Source organism: Capra hircus, chromosome 13 (assembly GCF_001704415.2).
Source record: "Capra hircus breed San Clemente chromosome 13, ASM170441v1, whole genome shotgun sequence".
Classification (NCBI taxonomy): domain Eukaryota; kingdom Metazoa; phylum Chordata; class Mammalia; order Artiodactyla; family Bovidae; genus Capra; species Capra hircus.
Window position 1 is genome coordinate 77,156,176 of NC_030820.1, and position 24,143 is coordinate 77,180,318.

At 48.6% G+C, this 24,143-nt stretch overlaps 1 protein-coding gene and 1 long non-coding RNA gene across 2 annotated transcripts in view; one reads left to right on the forward strand and one right to left on the reverse strand.

The window, feature by feature from the left end:
• The window catches only part of PTGIS (prostaglandin I2 (prostacyclin) synthase), a 61,779-nt gene extending 38,036 nt beyond the window's left edge, over positions 1 to 23,743 (reverse strand). The window contains exon 1 of the mRNA XM_018058008.1: positions 23,295 to 23,743. Coding sequence (XP_017913497.1) covers positions 23,295 to 23,368 — 74 coding nt within the window. The 5' untranslated portion in view covers positions 23,369 to 23,743. The remainder of the gene's footprint in view (positions 1 to 23,294) is intronic.
• LOC108637428 lies at positions 5,693 to 14,098 on the forward strand. Its single transcript, XR_001919083.1, has 3 exons — positions 5,693 to 5,990; positions 11,896 to 12,016; positions 13,890 to 14,098. It is a non-coding gene; the product is annotated as an uncharacterized LOC108637428 (long non-coding RNA).

A 24,143-nucleotide genomic window follows, 5' to 3' on the forward strand; every position in this document is an offset into this window, starting at 1 on the left:
TCCACTAAGATGGCCATCATTATAAAAACAAAAAAAGGAAAATAAGGGCTGGCAATAATGTGGCGAAACGGAATCCTCATATATTTCTGGTGGGAATGTACAATGGTGCAGCTACTCCAGAAATGAAACTGGCAGTTTCTTGAAAGGAAGAGTGATTATACGACCCAGCGATAGATCCCAAAGAATTGAAAACACATGTTCATACATCAGTTCAGTTCAGTTCAGTTCACTTCAGTCGCTCAGTCATGTCCGACTCTTTGCGACCCCATGAATTGCAGCATGCCAGGCCTCCCTGTCCATCACCAACTCCCAGAGTTCACTCAAACTCACGTCCATCGAGTCAGTGATGCCATCCAGCCGTCTCATCCTCTGTCGTCCCCTTCTCCTCCTGCCCCCAATCCCTCCCAGCATCAGAGTCTTTTCCAATGAGTCAACTCTTCCTATGAGGTGGCCAAAGTACTGGAGTTTCAGCCTTAGCATCATTCCTTCGAAAGAACACCCAGGACTGATCTCCTTTAGAAAGGACTGGTTGGACCTCCTTGCAGTCCAAGGGACTCTCAAGAGTCTTCTCCAACACCACAGTTCAAAAGCATCAATTCTTCAGTGCTCAGCCTTCTTCACAGCCCAACTCTCACATCCATACATGAATACTGGAAAAACCATAGCCTTGACTAGATGGACCTTTGTTGGCAAAGTAATGTCTCTGCTTTTCAATATGCTATCTAGGTTGGTCATAACTTTCCTTCCAAGGAGTAAGCATCTTTTAATTTCATGGCTGCAGTCACCATCTACAGTAATTTTAGAGCCCCCCCAAAAGTAAAGTCTGACACTGTTTCCACTGTTTCCCCATCTATTTCCCATGAAGTGATGGGACCAGATGCCATGATCTTCGTTTTCTGAAAGTTGAGCTTTAAGCCAACTTTTTCACTCTCCCCTTTCACTTTCATCAAGAGGCTTTTTAGTTCCTCTTCACTTTCTGCCATAAGGGTGGTATCATCTGCGTATCTGAGGTTATTGATATTTCTCCCAGCAATCTTGATTCCAGCTTGTGCTTCTTCCAGCCCAGCGTTTCTCATGATGTACTCTGCATAGAAGTTAAATAAGCAGGGTGACAGTATACAGCCTTGACGTACTCCTTTTCCTATTTGGAACCAGTCTGTTGTTCCATGTCCAGGTCTAACTGCTGCTTCCTGACCTGCATATAGTTTTCTCAAGAGGCAGGTTAGGTGGTCTGGTATTCCCATCTCTTTCAGAATTTTCCACAGTTTATTGTGATCCACACAATCAAAGGCTTTGGCATAGTCAGTAAAGCAGAAATAGATGTTTTTCTGGAACTCTCTTGCTTTATCGATGATTCAGCGGATGTTGGCAATTTGATCTCTGGTTCCTCTGCCTTTTCTCAAACCAGCTTGAACATCTGGAAGTTCATGGTTCACATATTGCTGAAGCCTGGCTTGGAGAATTTTGAGCATTACTTTACTAGCATGTGAGAAGAGTGCAATTGTGTGGTAGTTTGAGCATTCTTTGGCATCGCCTTTCTTTGGAATTGGAATGAAAACTGACCTTTTCCAGTTCTGTGGCCACTGCTGAGTTTTCCAAATTTGCTGGCATATTGAGTGCAGCACTTTCACAGCATCATCTTTCAGGATTTGAAAGAGCTCAACTGGACTTCCATCACCTCCACTAGCTTTGTTCGTAGTGATGCTTTCTAAGGCCCACTTGACTTCACATTCCAGGATGTCTGGCTCTAGGTGAGTGATCATACCATTGTGATTATCCAGGTCGTGAAGATCTTTTTGATCTTCACAGTTCTTCTGTGTATTCTTGCCACCTCTTCTCAATATCTTCTGCTTCTGTTAGGTCCAGACCATTTCTGTCCTTTATCGAGCCCATCTTTGCATGAAATGTTCCCTTGGGATCTCTAATTTTCTTGAAGAGATCTCTAGTCTTTCCCATTCTGTTGTTTTCCTCTATTTCTTTGCACTGATCACTGAGGAAGGCTTTCTTATCTCTTCTTGCTATTCTTTGGAACTCTGCATTCAGATGCTTATATCTTTCCTTTTCTCCTTTGATTTTCCCTTCTTTTCTTTTCACAGCTATTTGTAAGGCCTCCCCAGACAGCCATTTTGCTTTTTTTGAATTTCTTTTCCATGGGGATGGTCTTGATCCCTGTCTCCTGTACAATGTCACAAACCTCTGTCCATAGTTCATCAGGCACTCTATCTATCGGATCTAGTCCCTTAAATCTATTTCTCACTTCCACTGTATAATCATAAGGGATTTGATTTAGGTCATACCTGAATGGTCTAGTGGTTTTCCCTACTTTCTTCAATTTCAGTCTGAATTTGGCAGTAAGGAGTTCATGATCTGAGCCACAGTCAGCTCCCAGTCTTGTTTTTGCTGACTGTATAGAGTTTCTCCATCTTTGGCTGCAAAGAATATAATCAATCTGATTTCGGTGTTGACCATCTGGTGATGTCCATGTGTAGACATGGACACATGTCTTCTCTTGTGTTGTTGGAAGACGGTGTTTGCTATGACCAGTGCGTTCTCTTGGCAAAACTCTATTAGCCTTTGCCCTGCTTCATTCAGTATTCCAAGGCCAAATTTGCCTGTTACTCCAGGTGTTTCTTGACTTCCTACTTTTGCATTCTAGTCCCCTATAATGAAAAGGACATCTTTTGGGGGTGTTAGTTTTAAAAGGTCTTGTAGGTCTTCAGAGAACCGTTCAACTTCAGCTTCTTCAGTTTTACTGGTTGGGGCATAGACTTGGATTACTGTGATATTGAATGGTTTGCCTTGGAAATGAACAGAGATCATTCTGTCGTTTTTGAGATTGCATCCAAGTACTGCATTTCGGACTCTTTTGTTGACCATGAGGGCTGCTCCATTTCTTCTGAGGGATTCCTGCCCATAGTAGTAGATGTAATGGTCATCTGAGTTAAATTCACCCATTCCAGTCCTTTTTAGTTTGCTGATTCCTAGAATGTCGACGTTCACTCTTGCCATCTCCTGTTTGACCACTTCCAATTTGCCTTGATCCATGGACCTGACATTCCAGGTTCCTATGCAATATTGCTCTTTACAGCATCGGATCTTGCTTCTATCACCAGTCACATCCACAGCTGGGTATTGTTTTTGCTTTGGCTCCATCCCTTCATTCTTTCTGGAGTTATTTCTCCACTGATCTCCAGTAGCATATTGGGCACCTACTGCCCTGGGGAGTTCCTCTTTCAGTATCCTATCATTTTGCCTTTTCATACTGTTCATGGGGTTCTCAAGGCACGAATACTGAAGTGGTTTGCCATTCCCTTCTCCAGTGGAGCACATTCATACATCAAGACACACACTATTGTTCATAGTAACATTAATCATAATAGCCCCAAAGTGGAGCCAATCCAAATGCCCACTGACTGATGAATGGACAAACACAGCCTGGTGTATTCATGCTGTGGAAGATTATGCAGTCATGAAAAGGAGTGGAATCCGGATTCCTGCCACAATGTGGAATCACCTCACAATCACCATGCTGAGCAAAAGAAGCCAGACACAAAAGGCCACACAGTGTGTGAGTCTATTTATATGGAATGTCCAGAAAAGGCAAACCAATGGAGAAGGAAAGGAGATTTGTGGTCTCCAGGGTCTGAGGGGAGAAGGGGATGGAGAGGGACAGCTCATCAGGACCAGGTTTCTTTTTGGAGAAATGAAAACACTCAGGAGTTAGATAGCAGTGATGGCTACACCACCGGTGACGATACTAAAAACGATACTAAAAACACATAATTCATTATATGTTTTGAAAGACTGAATCTTATAGTAGATGAACTATATCTCATTAAAGAAAAAAAAGAAGGTGATATGATACAGTGAGAGGGCTAGTTCACAGATGGTGGTCGGGGAGGGTCTCTCCAAGGAGGTGCCATGTGACTAGAGAGCTGAAGAAAGAGAGGGGTGAACTTTACAGGCAGAGGGGACAGCATGTGCAAAGGCCCTGGGGTAGGAGCACACAGGGTGAGGCTCTCAGGGTGGCAGGAACCCACGTGGCTGGAATGGAGGAGACTGTGGGGCTGAAAGGCTGGAGACACCCTGTGCACCGGAAGGGCCGATGGCCAAGGGGACAGTCCAGAGACCCTCTGGAGGGTTTGAAATAGGATTTAGGAAGTAATGTGATTATGCTTTTAAAAGGTTGCAAGAGGGAATTCCCTGACTGTCCAGTGGTTAGGACTCTGCACTTTCACTGCATAGGACACAGGTTCCATCCCTGGTCGGGGAACTAAGATACTAAGATGGTGCCTGCCGCGCAACACACCCCCAGCCCCCCAAAAAAGGCTGTAAGAGCGAGAGGCAGGAGGAAGATGTGTCAGGAGACCAAGCCAGGCCTAGCCTCTGACTTCCCCATTCCCAGGACAGGGGGCTTTGGTGCCATGCCCAGCAGGGGACCACCTTCCCTTCATTCTTTTCCCCATCCCAGTCTACCTTCCTCCACCATGGCCTCTGGCCTCCTTGGTCTGACTGTCCCCCAACATAACCCGAACGAGGAGACAGGTGGTGTATGGCAAGACTAGCTAGACTGGAGGGTGGGAGTCTGGGCAGTTTGGAAGCCCCAGCAGGGGTGAGGGTGCAGGGCAGCAGGAAGCACCTCCCCACCCACCACCTCCTCTCCCCACCCCCACCCTGCCCCTGAGCCCCTCACTGAGCAGACTCGCAAAGGTGCAGGCGGCTCTGGGACTTGAAGTGGGTGCAGCGGAGGACCCTTCTGTTCGCCCCTCATCTCTCTAGGAGCCAGCTTCTCCTGAAGGCTCCGTTTCTAGGATGGCAGAGCACAGGTGGGAGGAGCCCAGTGTGCACCAGCCCCCGCCCACCTCAGGTCTGAGCCCAAGGACGGGACACAGGAGTGGAGACTTTTGCACCAGAGCAGGGGTTCAGAGGGAACAGGCCAGGTCAGGGGCCCGACTTGAGCACCTCCTGGCTTCCAACCAGCCCTGCTTCTTGCTGGTCATGAGACTTTGCTTCTCCCTGCCCATTTCCTCATCTGTAAAACTGGAGTGTTGACACTACTGACTACATCGGGCTGTGACAAAGATGAAGTGGGTTACAGAACAGTGCCTGATGCCTGGCAACCGGGGAACAGCTGGAGCAGGTCTGAGAAGCAGGACCAACATGACTCTTGGGTGCATCGGCTATATGGCAGGTCCTATGCATTCTCCAAGGGGGCTTCCCTGGTGCCTCAGTGGTACAGAACCCACCTGCCAGTGAAGGAGACGCAGGTTCCATCTGTTAGGTAGGTAAAATAGGGAAAAGGAGTCCAAAATGGCAGTGGCTAAAAGACAAGGAAGGGAAAAGCCCATGAAAACAGAACAAAAGAAGGTCCGAGGACCTGAGGGAGGACCTCAGGTAAAACAAACAACACTCCTGGCTGGCCCAATTTACATAGGACAGGCCCAGAGAGAGAGAAGCATATAAATAGAGGAGCCAAAGCCAGGTCTCTCTCTCTCTCCCCCTGCACTGGGGCACTCTTCTCCTCGTGTCTTTGGATCGATGTGCCCTCACGCCTCAAAGATGGACTTTCCTGCTATCTTTAAATAAAATAGAGCCGTAACACTGAGCTATAACACTGATTTGTCTAAGAGCTGTAACACAGTCCATTCGAGACCTGAGAGCTATAACACGGTCTATCCAAGACCTGAGAGCTGTGACACGCCGAGGGGGCTTTAATGTCCGTCACTCCAAATCTTTGTTGTGACGAGACAAAGAACCGAGGAACATACACTCGCGTGACATCTAGGGTGCCGTGACTCGGATGTAACCTGGCTGAAACAACCTCCGCGTGGAAGAGGCCAAGCACAGCAGGAGCCCAACTCAGCAAAGCTCCCGCACTAGAAGCAAAAGGTGAAGAGACCCAGCGCAGGGGAACGCCCATCGTGCTGGAAACCGGGACAGCGGAAAGCCCACGCGGCCCAGTCTCAGATCCCAGAAGACCTCCGGTTAAGGTAAGAGGTCCTCGTTCCTATGGCTGGAGGGACATGCCTAACGAAATCTTAATTCCTTTACAATCTCTCGTTTCTTGTTCCCTCGAACCTCCCGCAAACAGGCGGGTGGCAGGGGGCACGATTGAGGGACTCTGGAGAGGCTACTCCTCACCATGTCCCAAAGGCGCTATCTTCTGAGCCCCAGTAGCTGTTACACAAGCCGGTGGGGGTTCTTCTGTCCTTTCTCTTCTCTGTGCCAAGGATCAGACCAATGAAATTGTGAGCACCGGTCAGATATTTAGCAAATTTTCCAGCAGACTATGAAGGGGATTCCTTGGCACGTTTTCCCCACTGCTTTTTCCTCCTGTCCTTCAGCGCTCTCCCGGGACTTGAGCCCGACCAAAACCCAGAATGGCTTCGGGTACCTAATAAAGCTCAGGTTCTGAGGTCTCATTGCGAAAATTCATTGAGAGAGAAAGCGATAAGAGGTGGACTTGTTAAGATTCAGAGAAAAGCGCCCACTCTACAGGGTACTGGCCATGAAATGCGGCCTGGCTAGGTTTTGCGAGCGGGGGGTGAATTCATATGCTAATGAGTGAGAGGATCATCCCAACCACTGGGAAACCACCCACTCCTCCCTCTTTTGACCACGCCTTGGAGCTGTCCTGCCACCTCTGGGTGTGTCTGCTGGCTTATAGCTTGGGGATTAAGGTTTACTTGAATTTGACTTGTCATCTTGGACCCAATTGATTTTAATTGGTTTATATTATACCCTTGTGCTATGTCATTCTTTCAAAGGTTGTGCTCTGCCCCCTTCCCTCCTGTTTCACGCTCTTTTCCTGAGCCCCATCCAGACCCACAAGGTTGCCTCTACAATCTTCTGGAGAGACAACCAGAAAATAGCTGGCCTTGGGAGGGAAATACTCTATAATATCCAACCCCCTAATCCTACCCAGTACTGGTTACACTGGAGATCTTGGGGACGCCCAACTCCAAGGAGGTCCCAGGAGGTCATCATGCCTTGACCTGCCTAGGGATCTGGTCCTCGAAAGGTTGTCATGCCTCAACCTGCTCGGGGATCCGCTAGTCCCAGGGGTCCCAGGGGTCCCAGGAGGTCATCACACCTCGACCTGCCCAGGAACCCAACTCTCGGGAGGCCATCATGCCTCGACCTGCCTGGGGATTCAATCTCTAGGAGGCTGTCACACCTCAGCCTGCCTGGGGATCTGCACCCTGACCCAGATATGCCTGGCTCTCAGGTTGCAACAGTTCTGGGTAGGATAAGCTTCAGAAAGACTCACCCCTAAGGAAGTCCACCCATGGAAACAGAAGGAAGCCTATTACTCATGCGACTGTGCCCAGTCTCAGCAATAACTCAGGAGCCCAATGAGAACCCCATTGCCTTTCTGGAAAGGCTAAAAGAGGCACTCCAAAAGTTTACCAATCTTGACTTAGACTCTTACAAGGGACAGGTGATTTTAAAGGACAAATTCCTGTCCCAATGTGCATCAGATATCAGAATTAAGTTACAACAGCTACAAAAGCAGGATCCTGCTGCCTCTTTAGATGAGATGGTCCAGACAGCCACCAATACCTTTTATAACAGAACAGGAAAAGGAGGCCAAGGCCCAGGAAAAGAGAAAATGAAAGAGACAAGGCATGCCCAGATGCTGGCCACCCTCCAGAGAAGCCCTATGGTAAACCCCGAGTCCTTGAAGGATAAGGCACAAGACAAATGCCTGATCTGTAGATAGGCGGGGCATTGAGCCAAAGAGTGTCCAAACCGTGACAAGTCTCCTAGAACGGCTTGCCACAAATGCCTTCAACTGGGACACTGGGTGGCACTCTGCCCTCAGGACGCAAGAGCCTCAAGGTCAAGCGCCAAGCCTACCCTCACGATGGTTCAAGAGGACTGAAGCGGCCTGCTCCAGCCAGCCCGCCTGTCACAGATAACCATTACGGGGCTGGAGCCAAGGGTGCAACTGGATGTGGCAGGTAGGTCCGAGAATTTCTTGGTTGGCACAGGGGCTACCTACTCTGTCTTTATCTCCTACTCCGGACACGTCTCCTCCCAAACCTGTACCATTTTGGATGCTACAGGAAAAGCAACTACTAAAAGATTCACCCGATCACTTCTTTGTTGCTGGGATGGACAAATATTTTCCCACCAGTGTCTGGTGGTCCCTGAGTGTGCTACTCTCTTATTGGGAAGAGATATACTCACTAAACTGGAGACCACCCTTGTGATGGGAAGTTTTTCAGCCCCTACAGCTCTATAGCTCCTGGTTACTACTGAAGAACCCATTACACCTTCAATAGAGAGGGACCAAAAACTATGGGAAGACAAAATTAACCCCCAGGTGTGGGACCAGGGGATTCCTGGACGAGCCCACCAAGCTGAACCTGTCATCATTGTCCTCCAAGATCCCACTTGGTTTCCTAACCGGAAACAGTATCCCCTCAAAAGAGAGGCTCAGGAGGGACTGCAGCCCCTAATAAATCAACTCCTTGCTTATGGGCTATTGGTCCCCACCAGTTCGCCATGGAACACCCCAATCCTCTAAGTAAAGAGAAAAGACGGAACCTGGTGAATGGTTCAAGATCTCCGGATCATAAATGAAGCTGTAGTCCCCCTCCATCCCACAGTACCCAATCCCTATGTAATCTTGGGAGAAATCCCACCCAGTGCCAAGTGGTTTACAGCCTTGGATCTCAAAGATACATTTTTTTGCATACCGCTGGCTAAAGAATCCCAATATCTTTTTGCCTTTGAGTGGGAGGCGCCAGGAGAAAAACGCCAGCAGATGACTTGGACAGTATCACCTCAGTATTACCTCTGAGCTGACTGTGGCTCAGATCATGAACTCCTTACTGCCAAATTCAGACTGAAATTGAAGAAAGTAGGGAAAACCACTAGACCATTCAGGTATGACCTAAATCAAATTCCTTTTGATTACACAGTGGAAATGAGAAATAGATTTAAGGGACTAGATCCAATAGATAGAGTGCCTGATGAACTATGGACAGAGGTTCATGACATTGTACAGGAGACAGGGATCAAGACCATCCCCATGGAAAAGAAATGCAAAAAAGCAAAATGGCTGTCTGAGGAAGCCTTACAAATAGCTGTGAAAAAGAAGAGAAGCAAAAATCAAAGGAGAAAAGGAAAGATATAAGCATCTGAATGCAGAGTTCCAAAGAATAGCAAGAAGAGATAAGAAAGCCTTCCTCAGTGATCAATGCAAAGAAATAGAGGAAAACAACAGAATGGAAAGCACTAGAGATCTCTTCAAGAAAATTAGAGATCCCAAGGGAACATTTCATGCAAAGATGGGCTCAATAAAGGACAGAAATGGTCTGGACCTAACAGAAGCAGAAGATATTGAGAAGAGGTGGCAAGAATACACAGAAGAACTGTACAAAAAAGATCTTCACGACCAAGATGATCATGATGGTGTGATCACTCACCTAGAGCCAGACATCCTGGAATGTGAAGTCAAGTGGGCCTTAGAAAGCATCACTACGAACAAAGCTAGTGGAGGTGATGGAATTCCAGTGGAGCTATTTCAAATCCTGATAGATGATGCTGTGAAAGTGCTGCACTCAACATGTCAGCAAATTTGGAAAACTCAGCAGTGGCCACAGAACTGGCAAAGGTCAGTTTTCATTCCAATCCCAAAGAAAGGCAATGCCAAAGAATGCTCAAACTACCACACAATTGCACTCATCTCACACGCCAGTAATGCTCAAAATTCTCTAAGCCAGGCTTCGGCAATATGTGAACCGTGAACTTCCAGATGTTTAAGCTGGTTTGAGAAAAGGCAGAGGAACCAGAGATCAAATTGCCAACATCCCCTGGATCGTGGAAAAAGCAAGAGAGTTCCAGAAAAACATCTATTTCTGCTTGATTGACTATGCCAAAGCCTTTGACTGTGTGGATCACAATTAACTGTGGAAAATTCTGAAAGAGATGGGAATACCAGACCACCTGACTTGCCTCTTGAGAAACCTATATGCAGGTCAGGAAGCAGCAGTTAGAAGTGGACATGGAACAACAGACTGGTTCCAAATAGGAAAAGGAGTACGTTAAGGCTGTATACTGTCACCCTGCTTATTTAACTTCTATGCAGAGTACATCATGAGAAACGCTGGGCTGGAAGAAGCACAAGCTGGAATCAAGATTGCTGGGAGAAATATCAATAACCTCAGATACGCAGATGATACCACCCTTATGGCAGAAAGTGAAGAGGAACTAAAAAGCCTCTTGATGAAAGTGAAAGGGGAGAGTGAAAAAGTTGGCTTAAAGCTCAACTTTCAGAAAACGAAGATCATGGCATCTGGTCCCATCACTTCATGGGAAATAGATGGGGAAACAGTGGAAACAGTGCCAGACTTTATTTTGGGGGGCTCCAAAATCACTGCAGATGGTGACTGCAGCCATGAAACTAAAAGACGCTTGCTCCTTGGAAGAAAAGTTATGACCAACCTAGACAGCATATTCAAAAGCAGAGACATTACTTTGCCAACAAAGTTCCATCTAGTCAAGGCTATGGTTTTTCCAGTAGTCATGTATGGATGTGAGAGTTGGACTGTGAAGAAAGCTGAGCACCAAAGAATTGATGCTTTTGAACTGTGGTATTAGAGAAGACTCTTGAGAGTCCCTTGGACTGCAAGGAGATCCAACCAGTCCATTCTGAAGGAGATCAGCCCTGGGATTTCTCTGGAGGGAATGATGCAAAAGCTGAAACTCCAGTACTTGGCCAGCTCATGTGAAGAGTTGACTCATTGGAAAAGACTCTGATGCTGAGAGGGATTGGGGGCAGGAGGAGAAGGGGACGGCAGAGGATGAGATGGCTGGATGGCATCACTGACTCGATGGACGTGAGTCTGAGGGAACTCTGGGAGTTGGTGATGGACAGGGAGGCCTGGCGTGCTGAGATTCATGGGGTCACGAAGAGTCAGACATGACTGAGTGACTGAATTGAACTGAACCTCAGGGATTCAGAGATAGCCCCCACCTGTTTGGACCAGCCCTTAGCCGGGATCTCCTAGATCTGGACCTGGGACATAATGGAAAAATATTACAATACATAGATGACCTACTAATCTGCTCTCCAGATGAGAAAAGTGCCCAACAATATGCAATTCAGGTTCTAAACTTCTTGGCAGAAAGGGGATATAAAGTCTTCCGTGCTAAGGCACAGATGGTCGAGACAAAGGTCACTTACCTGGGAGTTCAGATTACACATGGGTCCAGGAGGCTGTCCTCTGATCGGGTACAAGAAATCTTCCAGTTGCCCTCCCCCATGACTCGAAAACAATTGCAAGCTTTCCTGGGGCTAACTGGATATTGTAGAATCTGGATACCCAACTATGGTCTAATTGCCCAGCCCTTATATGAAAGCTTAAAGGGATGAGATGGTTCAATCCCACTGATGTGGGGAACTCCTCAAAAAAAGGCAGAGGCTACACTAAAACAGGCCTTAACTCAGGCACCTGCCTTGAGGTTGCCAGACCCAGAGAAAGCATTCCAACTTTACGTCCATGAAAGAGAGGGAATAGCCTTGGGAGTGTTAACTCAAAGGTTGGGATCTGAGCCCCAGCCTGTAGCTTACTTATCCAAGAGGCTCGATCCAACTACCCGAGGTTGGCCTCCCTGCCTTCGAAGTCTTGCAGCTATTGCAATCATGATAGAAGATGCTTTAAAACTTTCCTTTGGGGGGCAAACTAACTATTTTTACCAGCCACCAAGTAAAACAACTCCTAAATGGGAGAGGCCATTTATGGATGTCTGATCAAAGAATCCTCAGATACCAAGTAATGCTGATGGAAAATCCAGGCCTCACTATATCCCCTTGTGAGGTTCTTAACCCAGCCACCCTCCTGCCTACCCCCGAGGGCTCTCTCCCCTTTCACTCTTATCTAGAAACCCTGGACCAATGGACAAAACCCCGAGAAGGATTGTCAGAAGATCCTCTGACCAACCCTGAGGAAATCTGGTACACTGATGGAAGCCGCTTTGTCTTGGATGGAGAAAGAAGAGCCGGGTATGCAGTGGTCTCCAATTTTGAGACCATAGAAGCTAAGCCTCTGCCACCAGGTACTTCAGCCCAATTAGCTGAGCTCGTAGCCCTGACTCGAGCTTTAGAGCTGGGAAAAGGGAAAAGCATAGCCATTTACACTGATCCCAAGTATGCCTTTCTGGTGCTACATGCACATGCGGCTATTTGGAAAGAAAGGGGCCACTTGACCACCCAAGGGTCCCCAATCAAATATGGTGATCAGATTCTTAGATTCTTGGAGGCAGTTCATCCGCCCACCGAGGTTTAAGTCTCCCACTGTAAAGGACACCAAAAAGGGAGCACAGAAGTGGCACGAGGGAACCAAGCAGCTGATCAGGCAGCTAGGAGAGCAGCATTTACAGAACCATGTCCTAATAGGGGTTGCTACCCTAGTTCCACAGACTAATTTGCCAGAAACTCCTTCATATACTGAAGGTGAGACTCTTAAAGCTAAGAGCGAGGGCTTTCAAAAATATCACATGGGGTGGTTCCAAACAGAGGGGCTCCTTTTTCTGCCTGGGAACCTCCATTGGAAGTTGGTTAACTCCTTACATGCCAGTACTCATTTAGGAGAAAAGGCCCTCCAAAGACTACTAGAAAGGTCCTTCGGAGGAACAGGCTTCCAAACAACCATAAGATAGGTGGTCTCCTCTTCTCCCACTTGCCAATTAAACAACCTCCAAGGAGCTGGAAGACCTCAACTGGCCCAGCCTGTCCAACAACGTGGGGCCTACCCAGGAGAGGATGGGCAGATGGACTTCACCCAGATGCCAGTTTCTCAAGGGTATAAATAGCTATTAGTCATGATAGATACATTCACAGGATGGGCTGAAGGCTTTCCCACCCGGACTGAGAAGGCTGAGGAGGTGGTAAAAAAACTGCTCCATGAAATCATTCCAAGATTTGGTCTGCCCAGGTCATTACAAAGTGACAATGGGACATGATTTATTTCTAAGGTCACCCAAGGGGTCTCAAAAGCATTGGGCATTACTTATTATCTCCATTGTGCCTAGAGGCCTCAATCTTTAGGAAAAGTAGAAAGAGCCAATCAATTCTTAAAATCAGCGATAAAAAAAGATCACCCAGGAGACCTCCCTAGGGTGGAAGGAGGCTTTACCAATAGCTCTCCTCCACACCCGCATCGCCCCTAAGGAACAGCTTGGTCTTAGTCCTTATGAGATGCTATATGGGAGAACTTTTGTTTATGTCAATGACCTCTTCCTAGATCCAGAGGCTCAGACCCTCCAGTCTTACACCATGGCCATTGGGCAATTCCAACAGGATATACGCTTGTGGGGTATGAACCAGGACCCAGAAGATTCTAAGGAGTCACCACTATATGCTTCAGGGACTCAAGTCCTAATTAAAGTCTGGAAAGATGGGTCCCCAAAGGCTCAACTCCAGCCCACATGGAAGGGCCCCTACCCTGTAATACTTTCTACCCCCACAGCAGTCAAGGTATCAGGACATGACACCTGGATTCACTACTCACGAGTCAAGCCGTGGAAAAAAAACAGAAGAGGACACTCAATACACCTGTGAGCCTCTGGGAGATCTCAGATACCTATTCAGGACTACCAATGAGTGCCATTCTAATGAACACCCCCAAAATCTGGTTTCTGGAGATAAGATTTCTCAGGATAGCTCTAAAGAGCCAACACAGCTTGACAGAGACTGTACTCCAAAACAGACAAGAGATAGATCTTCTGATCCCTGAACAAGGAGGGACTTGAGCCATCCTGGCGATGTGAATTTAAAATTGACTAATGCCCCTACTAGTCCTTGTTATGCTATATTGATGATGCTTATGATTATACCATGTACTGTCAACTGTCTAACCTGTTTTGTCTCTGCCCAGGTCAACAAACTACAAAATGCAGTGCCATTTCAACAAAGATATAAAACTACAGCCGACCACGAAAAATATCACACACCCTTAGATGGGCACCGCTATAAGGACTCCGAGGCTTGAGATTAGCAAGAGGGGGAGGCCCAATACCCCTCGCCATCCCAGTTCAGCAGAAAGTAGCCAGAAAGACCTCAACACCCCTATTCCCAAAGAATTGGGCCCCCCATCTTTTGAGGGGGGAATGTTAGGTAGGTAGAGTAGGGAAAAGGAGTCCAAAATGGTGGTGGCTAAAAGACAAGGAAGGGAAAAGCCCATGAAAACAGAACAAAAGAAGGTCCGAGGACCTGAAGGAGGACCTCAGGTAAAACAAACAACACTCCTGGCTGGCCCAATTTACATAGGACAGGCCCAGGGAGAGAGAAGCATATAAATAGAGGAGCCAAAGCCAGGTCGCTCTCTCTCTCTCCCCTGCACTGGGGCGCTCTTCTCCTCGTGTCTTTGGATTGATGTGCCCTCACGCCTCGAAGATGGACTTTCCTGCTATCTTCTAAATAAAATAGAGCTGTAACACTGAGCTGTAACACTGATTTGTCTAAGAGCTTTAACATGGTCCATTCGAGACCTGAGAGCTATAACACGGTCTATCCAAGACCTGAGAGCTGTGACACGCCGAGGGGGCTTTAATGTCCATCACTCCAAATCCTTGTTGTGATGAGACAAAGAACCGAGGAACATACATCCCTGGGCTGGGAAGATTCCCCTGAAGAAGGAAATGGCAGCCCACTCCAGAGTTCTTGCCTGGAAAATCCCACGAACAGAGGATCCTGGTGGGCTCCAGTCCATGTGGTCGCAAAACAGTCGGATGTGCCTGAGTGGCTACACAACAGCATGAATTTTCCAGAGGTTTCCTTGCTTGGTAATAACAGCTGATGCCTGATGCGGCCTGAGGCTCACTGGTATTGAGAGAGTCAGTTCCCAGACAGGTTGATAAGAAGCTCCGAAGCGGTGGGGCTACAATATGTAGATGATATTCTGCTCTGTGCTGAGACAGAGGAAGCTTGTTCACAAGCCTCAGAAGATTTCTTAAACTTTCTGGCAGGCTGCGGTTACCAGGCATCAAGAGAAAAGGCTCAGAGATAGCTCAGATGGTTAAGCGTCTGTCTACAATGTGGGAGACCCGGGTTTGATCCCTGGGTCGGGAAGGAAATGGCAATCCACTCCAGTACTACTGCCTGGAAAATCCCATGGACAGAGGAGCCTGGTAGGCTACAGTCTATGGGGTCGCAAAGATTCGGACACGACTGAGCGACTTCACTTCACTTCACTTTTGTTAACAATCTGGGCCTAGATATCTGGGCCTAATTGTATCAGAAGGGACTAGGGCCATAGGCCCCGAGAGGATTAAACCTATACTAAATCATCCCCTACCTATGACTTTAAGACAATTGAGAGGATTTTGGGGGAATCACAGGCTACTGTTGCATTGGATTCCAGGTTATGGGGAACCTGCTTGGCCTTTGTATGAACTTAGAGCTGAGACTCAGCAGGCCCAAACCAACAGACTGGTTTGGTCTCCAGATACTCAAAAGGCTTTTAAGGTTCTTCAGACTGCTCTCCTGCAAGCTCCCACTTGGAGCTTGCCCACAGGGTCAGAATTTAATTTGTTAGTCACTGAAAGAAAAGGTATGGCCTTGGGAGTTTTGATACAACCCCGAGAGGGCCTCACCTGCAACCTATTTCTTATCTAAACAGAGAATTAGACGTAATTTCATGTGGGTGGCCACACTGTCCAGGAGTAATTGGGGCAATGGCTTTATTAACTCCTGAAACTTTAAAAATAATCCATGGACGAAATCTTACTGTATTGACTTCTCATGATATGAGTGGAATCTTAAATTCTAAGGTTAATACTTGGATGAGAGATCAGTCATTGTTGTTAGAAGGACCAGTAACTAAGCTTAAAGTTTGTGGAAATTTAAATCCTGCCACTTTCCTTCCTGAGAAGGAAAATGAAACACCTGATCACAATTGTTCCCAATTCCTAACTTTATGCAGCTCAGGAAGACCTAATGGATACCCTGTTAGACAATCCTGACATGGAAATATTTACAGATGCCAGTTCTTTTGTTTGGGAGGGGAAGAGTAAAGCAGGTTATGCCGTGGTGATGGCTGAACAGATTTTAGAAGCAAAATCTCTCCCCCAGGGAACCAGCGCTCAGCTAGCAGAGCTTGTGGCTTTGACCCAAGCTCTAGAGTTAAGCAAAGGGCAGCGTGTAAATATCTACACTGATTCTAAGTGTGCTTACTTGACTTTACATGCTCATGTTGCAACATGGAAAGAAAGAGTTTAAAATGGCAACAGGAGAACCTATTAAGCATTTCAGAGAGATCCAGAGACTTTTAACTGCTATATATTGTCCTAAAGAAGTAGCTGTTATGTATTGCAAAAGGCACAGCAGGGATGCAAGTAAAGAAGCCAAAGGTAACCAGACTGTCAAGCCAGAAAAGCGGCACTTTACGAAACCCCTCACTGCAGAGGCCTTTGATCTGGATAGGTGCTGTGAACAGGAAAAACCACAGTACACTGAGGAAGAATTAGAAAGATATGAGAAAAGAGGAACAAAGATGCCTGATAAAGGATGGTTATAGTCCGAGGATGGACAATTAGTAATTCCTGAAATTGATCAATGGAAAAGTTTTTCTAAAGCTTTAGAATTAACTAATCATGTAACTCAGCTCTCAGCTTTCCAACAGGCACTAACTGAACTCTGGGAGATGACTCCTGACCCAGTCTGAGTCAAGCAAGCCTCTATTTGAGCCAGAAACCGAGGTCCTGATAAAAACATTGGGGTCTGGGGTCCAATCTCTCAGGCCCCTCTGGGAAGGCCCTTACCAGGTTATTCTTTCTTCTCCCACTGCTGTCAAAGTGCCAGGAATTGATTCATGGGTGCAGCACACTCGAGTTAAGAGGTGGCACCCTGACCAGAACTAAGTGATGTCATTTTATGTCTTTACTTTCTGTGCTGACTTTGTACTTTTCAGATGGGCCTGATAATCTATGTGAGCCTACTTCTGCTGACTCCAAAAGTCCTGAGTCTGCCATTTGACCCTCAAGACAATGCCTTCCTGTCCTGGGCTCATTCCTACGCTGCATTCCACAATCGGTCTAATTGCTGGGTACTTTAATAAAACTTTATTATACAAAAGCTCTGAGCGATCAAGCCTCATCTCTGGCCCCGGATTGAATTCTTCTCCTCCAGAGGGCAAGGATCCTAGCATCTTTTCGTGGTTCAGCAACAACCTTTCAGTATTCTTTGCAAAAGGAAGTTCTATCAAGCCCATTTTACAGCAGACGAAACTGAGGCCCAGAAGGGGCTAAGCCACTTGCCCGAGGGCCCACCGTGGAGAGTGTAGGTCTCTAATCCAGGCAGGCCTGACTACAGAGCCCACAGTCTTCATGCAACCCTGGCCCCAATTCACCCCAAGTGGCCACGTGAACCCCCACTTTTCCGGTGAGGAGACTGAGACACAGAGAGGTTTCAGCGACCTGCCCAGATGCAGGAGGAGGTTTTCGCCCAAGACATCTTTCAGCGGAGTGGGTGGGGCTTCCCCTCCGTGCCTTTCACTCAGGCTGCCACCGGAGCTCCCCAGCGAGCCTGCTGTTATTGCTGGCATCACTCATCTTTCCCCAGAAAAGTCCCGAGGAGGCGCAGACAAAGGCAGGAAACTGGGGGCCCGGGCGTCTGACCCTTGAAGTGCCAGCGGCTCCTTCAGCCCACAGGCCTGGAATCCAACTCAGGCCCCAGTCACATTCCAGGGTGACTCAGCAGGAGGCCAGCAGGGCGAAGGAGGCTCTATTTTGGAGTCTGCGGTCTCTAGCCTCGCCCACTGACACTCTCACTGATTTGAGGCACTGCCAGGCCCTGGGGGACAGGGATGCTGGGCTTGACCCTCTCATCCACAGCTCCAGGCAATTCGGCTGACCACTGCCCGCCCTTCCTGGTTCAGATATGGAGGCAGCTCTTCTGATCCTCCCAGGAGCCTTGATTCTCACCATGGGAGTTCCTCAAAACCTGCTCATTGTTTGCTCACAGACCCCACCACCAACCCCACATCCTGTCCCGTCTCTCTCTCCCTTGAAACTTTGAGAGAATCAGGGAGGAAGTCATGCCTGGATATCACCCACCTTTGGGCCCCTTGGCGTATCCCATCCTTTCTGTACAGAAGGTGGACACTTCTTGTAGACCTAGTACTGAGACCAGTGGGGATCCTGGAGTGGGCTGCCATTTCCTCCTCTGTCTGGGACATAGCAGGCGCTTAATGCATATGTCTCAGATGAATGAGTCAAGCACACAGTTAGTGCTCAGTGAGCAGCACCTGCCTCCTGGACTTCAAAGAGGGTTCAGAGAGCTAGTGCAGGTCAGGCGCCTGACACACAGCCCATGTTCTGGACGGCCCAGAGCAGAAGCTGCTCGTTTAGCTGAGCAGTGTGGGTAGGTGGATTGCCGGACTTCTCTGCTCCGGAGTCTCAACTCCTTCAGGGCCTCGGGGAGGATTTCATGGGGGACCAGAGACGCTGTTTGCTGCCAAGTTGAGTTGGAACCTCCTGAGCTTCTATTTAAACTGCTTAACCCATTCCTTTCCCAGGATTCATTTGCAGGCTGCTGGCTGCTCACCAAGGGTTCCCCCTAACCCTCTTCCACTTTTCCCTCCCATTGCCTCCAGGGTATAGAAAAACCACATGGCTGTCTTGCTCTAGCTTGTTGTTTTCCCAGTTTTGCAATGGACACAGACTCACAGAACTGTTTCTCAGCATAACAAAAGAAAGAGACAGTAGAGCAAGCACAGCGATAAGTAGACAAATTGCACGTTGGAGAGGCAATAGGGAGTGGTGGGGACTGTGGCAAGGTTTAGAGAGGGTTCTGCTGCTGAGTGCCAGGCAATTGCCGCGAGATCTTCCAGGAGAAGCGGGAAGTCTGGAACTGTGTGTGTGGATGCCCCCAGTTTTCCCCCCTTGTACTGTGTGGTCCATACCAGACCCACTTGGGTCTGAATCCAGCCATGGACTATGATTTGGGGACCTCCAGTTACTGCACGTTGAAATGAGACAGAATTATTTGTGCCCAGTAATTCTATATCCTGGAAGGGCCCAGAGTGGCCCTTGTGCCTCTCAGAACCCTCATCTGATGCCACCAGGACCTCTGATTCCCTGCCCACCCCCCCCACCCGCCACCGAAAAGGGTCTCCCACCCAGGAGACCTCTTCCAATCCTCCCTGCAGCAGCCACACAAGCACAAAGAGGAAGACCAATGCATTCAGCCTGCTGCAGTGGGATGGGGCATGGGAGACCAGCTGCGTGAGCGATCTCAGAGCACAGATGGAGAAACTGAGGCCTGGAATGCAGGAAGGATGTTTCTGATACTCACCAGGGAGAGCATTAGCCCCAGAGGGCCCAGGAGTTAGACTTCCAAGTCCCAACCCAAGGCATCCTAACTCCACACTCACACCAGGGGAAGTACTCATGGTAACTGAGCCAGGTTTGAAAAATCTTTACCTTGATGGCAGAAATTTGAATTTGGACTGGGAACTAGATATTAAGAATTATCTTTTGGGTCGGGTGGAGGGGCGGCTCCCCTCGTGGCTCAAAGGTAAAGAACCCATCTGCCAATGCAAGAGACACAGGTTTGATCTCTGGGTCAGGAAGATCCCACATCCGACAACTACTCAGCTTGCTCTCTAGAGCCTGGGAGCTACAATTAGTGAAGCCCACGGCTGCTAGAGCCCGTGCTCCTCAACAAGAGAAACCGCCGACATGAGAAGTCCGCGTACCACAGCGAGAGAGTGGCCCCTGCTCACCCAAACTAGAGAAAAGCCCACACAGGAATGAAGACCCAGCACAGCCAAAAAACTAATAAACTGAAAAAAAAAAAAGAATTATCTTTTAGGGGACTCCCTGGCAGTCCAGTGGTTAGGACTCTGTTCTCACTGCCAAGGGCCCAGGTTTGATCCCTGGTGAGGGAACTAAAATCCCACAAGATGTGTGATGCATCTAAAAAAAAAAAAAAGACAGTAGAAATTTATTTTTTAAAAAAGAAATTTTAACATGTATGCTGAAATACTTAGTGTTGAGATATCATAATATCTGTAATTTTAAATATTATCAACTGTCAAATGAAGTGGTGGGTGCAAGGGTTTCCTATACAATTCTTTTTATTTTTTCTATATAGTTGAAATTTTTTATAATTAAAAATGTTTTGATTTTTTTTTTAAAGGCCAAAGGTAAAGACAAGAGTAATTGACTGGACTGAAGATGAAGGTGAGGTGAAGTTGCTCAGTCGTGTCCAGCTCTTTGCAACCCCACGGACTGTAGCCTACCAGGCTCTTCCGACCATGGGATTTTCCAGACTGACTGAAGTAGTGCTTTTTTTCTTCTTTGAGTGAGAAAAGCAACAATTTTGGAACCAGCTAGATGTACAGTATAACTTTCGTGCAGACGTAAGGAGGTCACTTAGCCTTCCTAAGTCCCAGCTGTCGGGTAGGGTAATGGACCTCCCTGGGGTGCTGAGCAGGCACGAGCAATGAGCTGTGGGAGAAGCATGGCCCTGAGCGTTTTGACTCAAACTTTGAATCACTGTCTACATAGCTCTCTTTTCCAGCACTTGATTATTTGTCCTTCTTTCCGTCTAGTCAAGGCTATGGTTTTTCCACTGGTCATGTATGGATGTGAGAGTTGGACTGTGAAGAAAGCTGAGCACCGAAGAATTGATGCTTTTGAACTGTGGTGTTAGAGAAGACTCTTGAGAGTCCCTTGGACTGCAAGGAGATCCAACCAGTCCATTCTAAAGGAGATCAGTCCTGGATGTTCTTTGGAAGGAATGATGCTAAAGCTGAAACTCCAGTACTTTGGCCACCTCATGCGAAGAGCTGACTCACTGGAAAAGACTCTGATGCTGGGAGGGATTGGGGGCAGGAGGAGAAGGGGACAACCGAGGATGAGATGGCTGGATGGCATCACTGACTCGATGGACATGAGCTTGGGTGGACTCTGGGAGTTGGTGATGGACAGGGAGGCCTGGCGTGCTGCAATTCATGAGGTCGCAAAGAGTCGGACATGACTGAGCAACTGAACTGAACTGAAGAATCTGATTGTAGCTGCTTCTCTTACTATCTTAACAACATGTGGTTTAAGACTTTTGGGCATTCAGATCACGAATAAAATGTGTGGGAAGAGTGAAAATTCATTTCTTCTGAAAATTAAAAATTCTTACAGCCTAGATTTTTAATCCAGGTGACTCAGTCTCAGTTTCCTCCTCTGTAAAACAGGGGTAACAAGAGTACCCCCTCGCTGAGCTGGAAGAAGAAAATGAGACTGGGGGTCTCAACTGGGGTCCCTGTGAGGTCTTCCAAGGGTCCAAGCAACTGCCCCCATGGTCTACATAACACTCCCCACCAGCTGTCAGTGACCCTCATACCCACCATAGAGCTATATGTGAAAGTCACTCAGTCGCGTCCAACTCTTTTCGACCCCATGGACTATACAGCCCACGGAATTCTCCAGGCCAGAATACTGGAGTACGTAGCCTTTCCCTTCTCCAGGGGATCTGTACAACCCAAGGATCAAACCCAGGTCTCCTGCATTGCAGGCGGATTCTTTACCAGCTAAGCCACCAGGGAAGTCCATAGAGCTACATGGACAGATGTCAAAACGAAACTCCAGAGGGAAACAGCAGAGGTGCAGTCCAAAACCAACTCTTTACAGCATTTCCAAAAAGCCTGACAACTTAGGAAAAATAATTCATAATCCATGGGGAAACTTATCTGTGGTCTTTTTTTTCTTTTTCATTTTTCCAGGCAAATGATTGAATGTATGGTTTTAAGTTTCACCTGGAAAGATGTCTAGAGGTTGAAGAAAACTAGGGTGAAATCATTGTTTGGAAATTCAGCCAACACTGTTTAAAACTAAAAGGTTTCCAGAAAATTTCTGCAAGCTTCAGACACACTGATTTAAACACACTTTCACTGCCCTGAGTTATCTATGGGCAAATGTCTGCGTGGATGAGGAAAGCTGGGAGGCTGAGAAGATATGGCAACCAAAGGCACCGAGGCACCCTGGATGAGATCCTGGCACAGAAAGAAGACGTTAATGGAAAAACAGACGAAATTCAAATAAAGCTTGGAGTCTGGCTAATTTTAACAGGCCAGTGTTGGTTTTTTAGCTTTAATGATTGTACCATGATAACGTAAGCCATTAACAATAGCTGGAATTTGGTGAAGGGTATCTGGGAACTCTTTGTACAACTTTCCTGTAATATAAAACCAATGTAAAATAAAAGGCGTACTTTTAAAAAGATCTGGAAAGTTCCTCCCAAATTAATCAACAGGAGAGGTACCGAATTGTTGGGAGGGTAGTTAGAAGGGCTTCAGTCTTATCTATAATGGGATAAATGCTTAAGTCAAATGTAATTCCTTGTTCAGTTTAAATTAATCTTCTAAACACTTTTTAAAAAGCGACTTAACTGCCATCTCCTTGATTTAAATTTTACTTTTCTCCTAAATGGCAGATTGTCAAAGGAGCAGGAGAATCTTTAGGACTAGGAAGATGAGACATCTGTTTCTCCTTCTCTGCCAGGCTACCAGACCTCAGCAGAAGGGAGCCCCCTTTCCTGGAGTGCGTTTCTCAGGCAGAAGGAAACACCGAGACTACTCAGCCCCTTCCCCTGGGTCGGGGAAGCCTGTGGAAGGTGGTTCCAGGCCCGGTAAGAGGGCATCCTTCAGAGCCTCTGCCTTCCTGGCCTTAACCATGCCATCTGTGTAATGGGGTGAGGAACAAGGCTGTCCACACGATGCTAAGAGCAGGGCTGGGGGCTGATGCGGAGTTGGTGCAGGACGCAGTCAGAGGGTGAAGGGCAGGAGAGAGCTTCTTCCCCCGGGAGTCACACGGAGCTTGCCCACGCACCCACTCTGCACCCCGGTTCTCACTGAAACCCCTTCTCAGGTACTGGCGCGGAGCTCTGGGCCAGGCCTGAGCTTCTTGCGGTCCAGCCCTGTTAGTGTGCGCAGTGGGTCATCAGCCCTCTGGGACCCTTGTCCCGGCACCTTCCCGCGCGCATCTCCCCAACGTTGGGCCTGGCGCCTTCCCCAGGGCGGGAGATGAGCGCATAAGTCCCCCTGACCGGAACCTGGACCCCCACCTCCAGGCTCGCCTGGGGGATGGTGGGGACGGCGGGAAGGTGACCCCCTCCTGCCCGGGGAACTGGAGCGGGGTGGGGGACTCCAACACGGGCCTGAGTGGGCTGGCGACCCCCTGGCTGCAGCCGGGAGGCGCGCGCCCGAGCGGAGACGCCCCTTTGTCTAGCCCGGGGCCGCGCGGGTTGTGGGGGGAGCCGGGACCCGGCCGGCTTGGGGGGCACTCACCGCGTGCGCCGGCGGGTCAGCAGCAGCAGCAGCAGCAGCGCGGCCAGGAGGCCGAAGACCACGGCCCAGGACATGGCAGGGGTAGCGTCCAGGCTGAGGCGGCGGAGCGCGGGAGGCTGGCTCGGGGGCCTCGCGGCCAAGGGGACCCAGTCCCGGGGGCGACCCCGCCCCCATCCCACGCCCCGCCCACCCGCCGGGGGCGGGGCCCGCGAGCGCTCCCGGGTCCCCAGGGCGGGTGGGATTGCTCCCGGGCTCAGCTCCAGGGGGCAGGCTCCCAACCGCTGGCCCGGGAGAGGGGGCTTGGCCGGACAAGCTGCGGAAAGTGCGGCTGCCGGGGAGGGGAGATGCGAGCTGGAAGGGAAGGCGGACGACGGGAGGGGTGATGTAGGAGAGAGGGGGTGACTACAGGGAAGGAGGGATCCTGCGGGGGTTGGGGGGCTGTTGAGTAGGGATGGGGGACCCGAAGAAGAGGAAGGAAAGGAGTATGGGGGGACGGAGGGGTGGCGGGGATAGAGAGGCAAGTGCTGCGATGAGGGGTCCCATGGTGGGAGAGGACAGACAGAAGCGGGAGAGGCGGGAAGGGGCCTTTCCTCCACCCTCCACCCAAGTATCCGCCACCACGGAAGACTCTCCCCTGCCCTCCCCTCGCCCCCTCCCCCCACCATCCCATCCCCCCACCAGAAGGGCTAGAGACCATTAATTAGTTTTCGATTCTGTTAGTCCAAGTGCAGTGGGGTTGGGCTGGATTATATCGCCCCTATATTGCCTTCAATAATACTTTGGGCCCCTGATTGCAAAGAACTGACTCACTGGAAAAGACCCTGATGCCGGGAAAGATTGAAGGCGGGA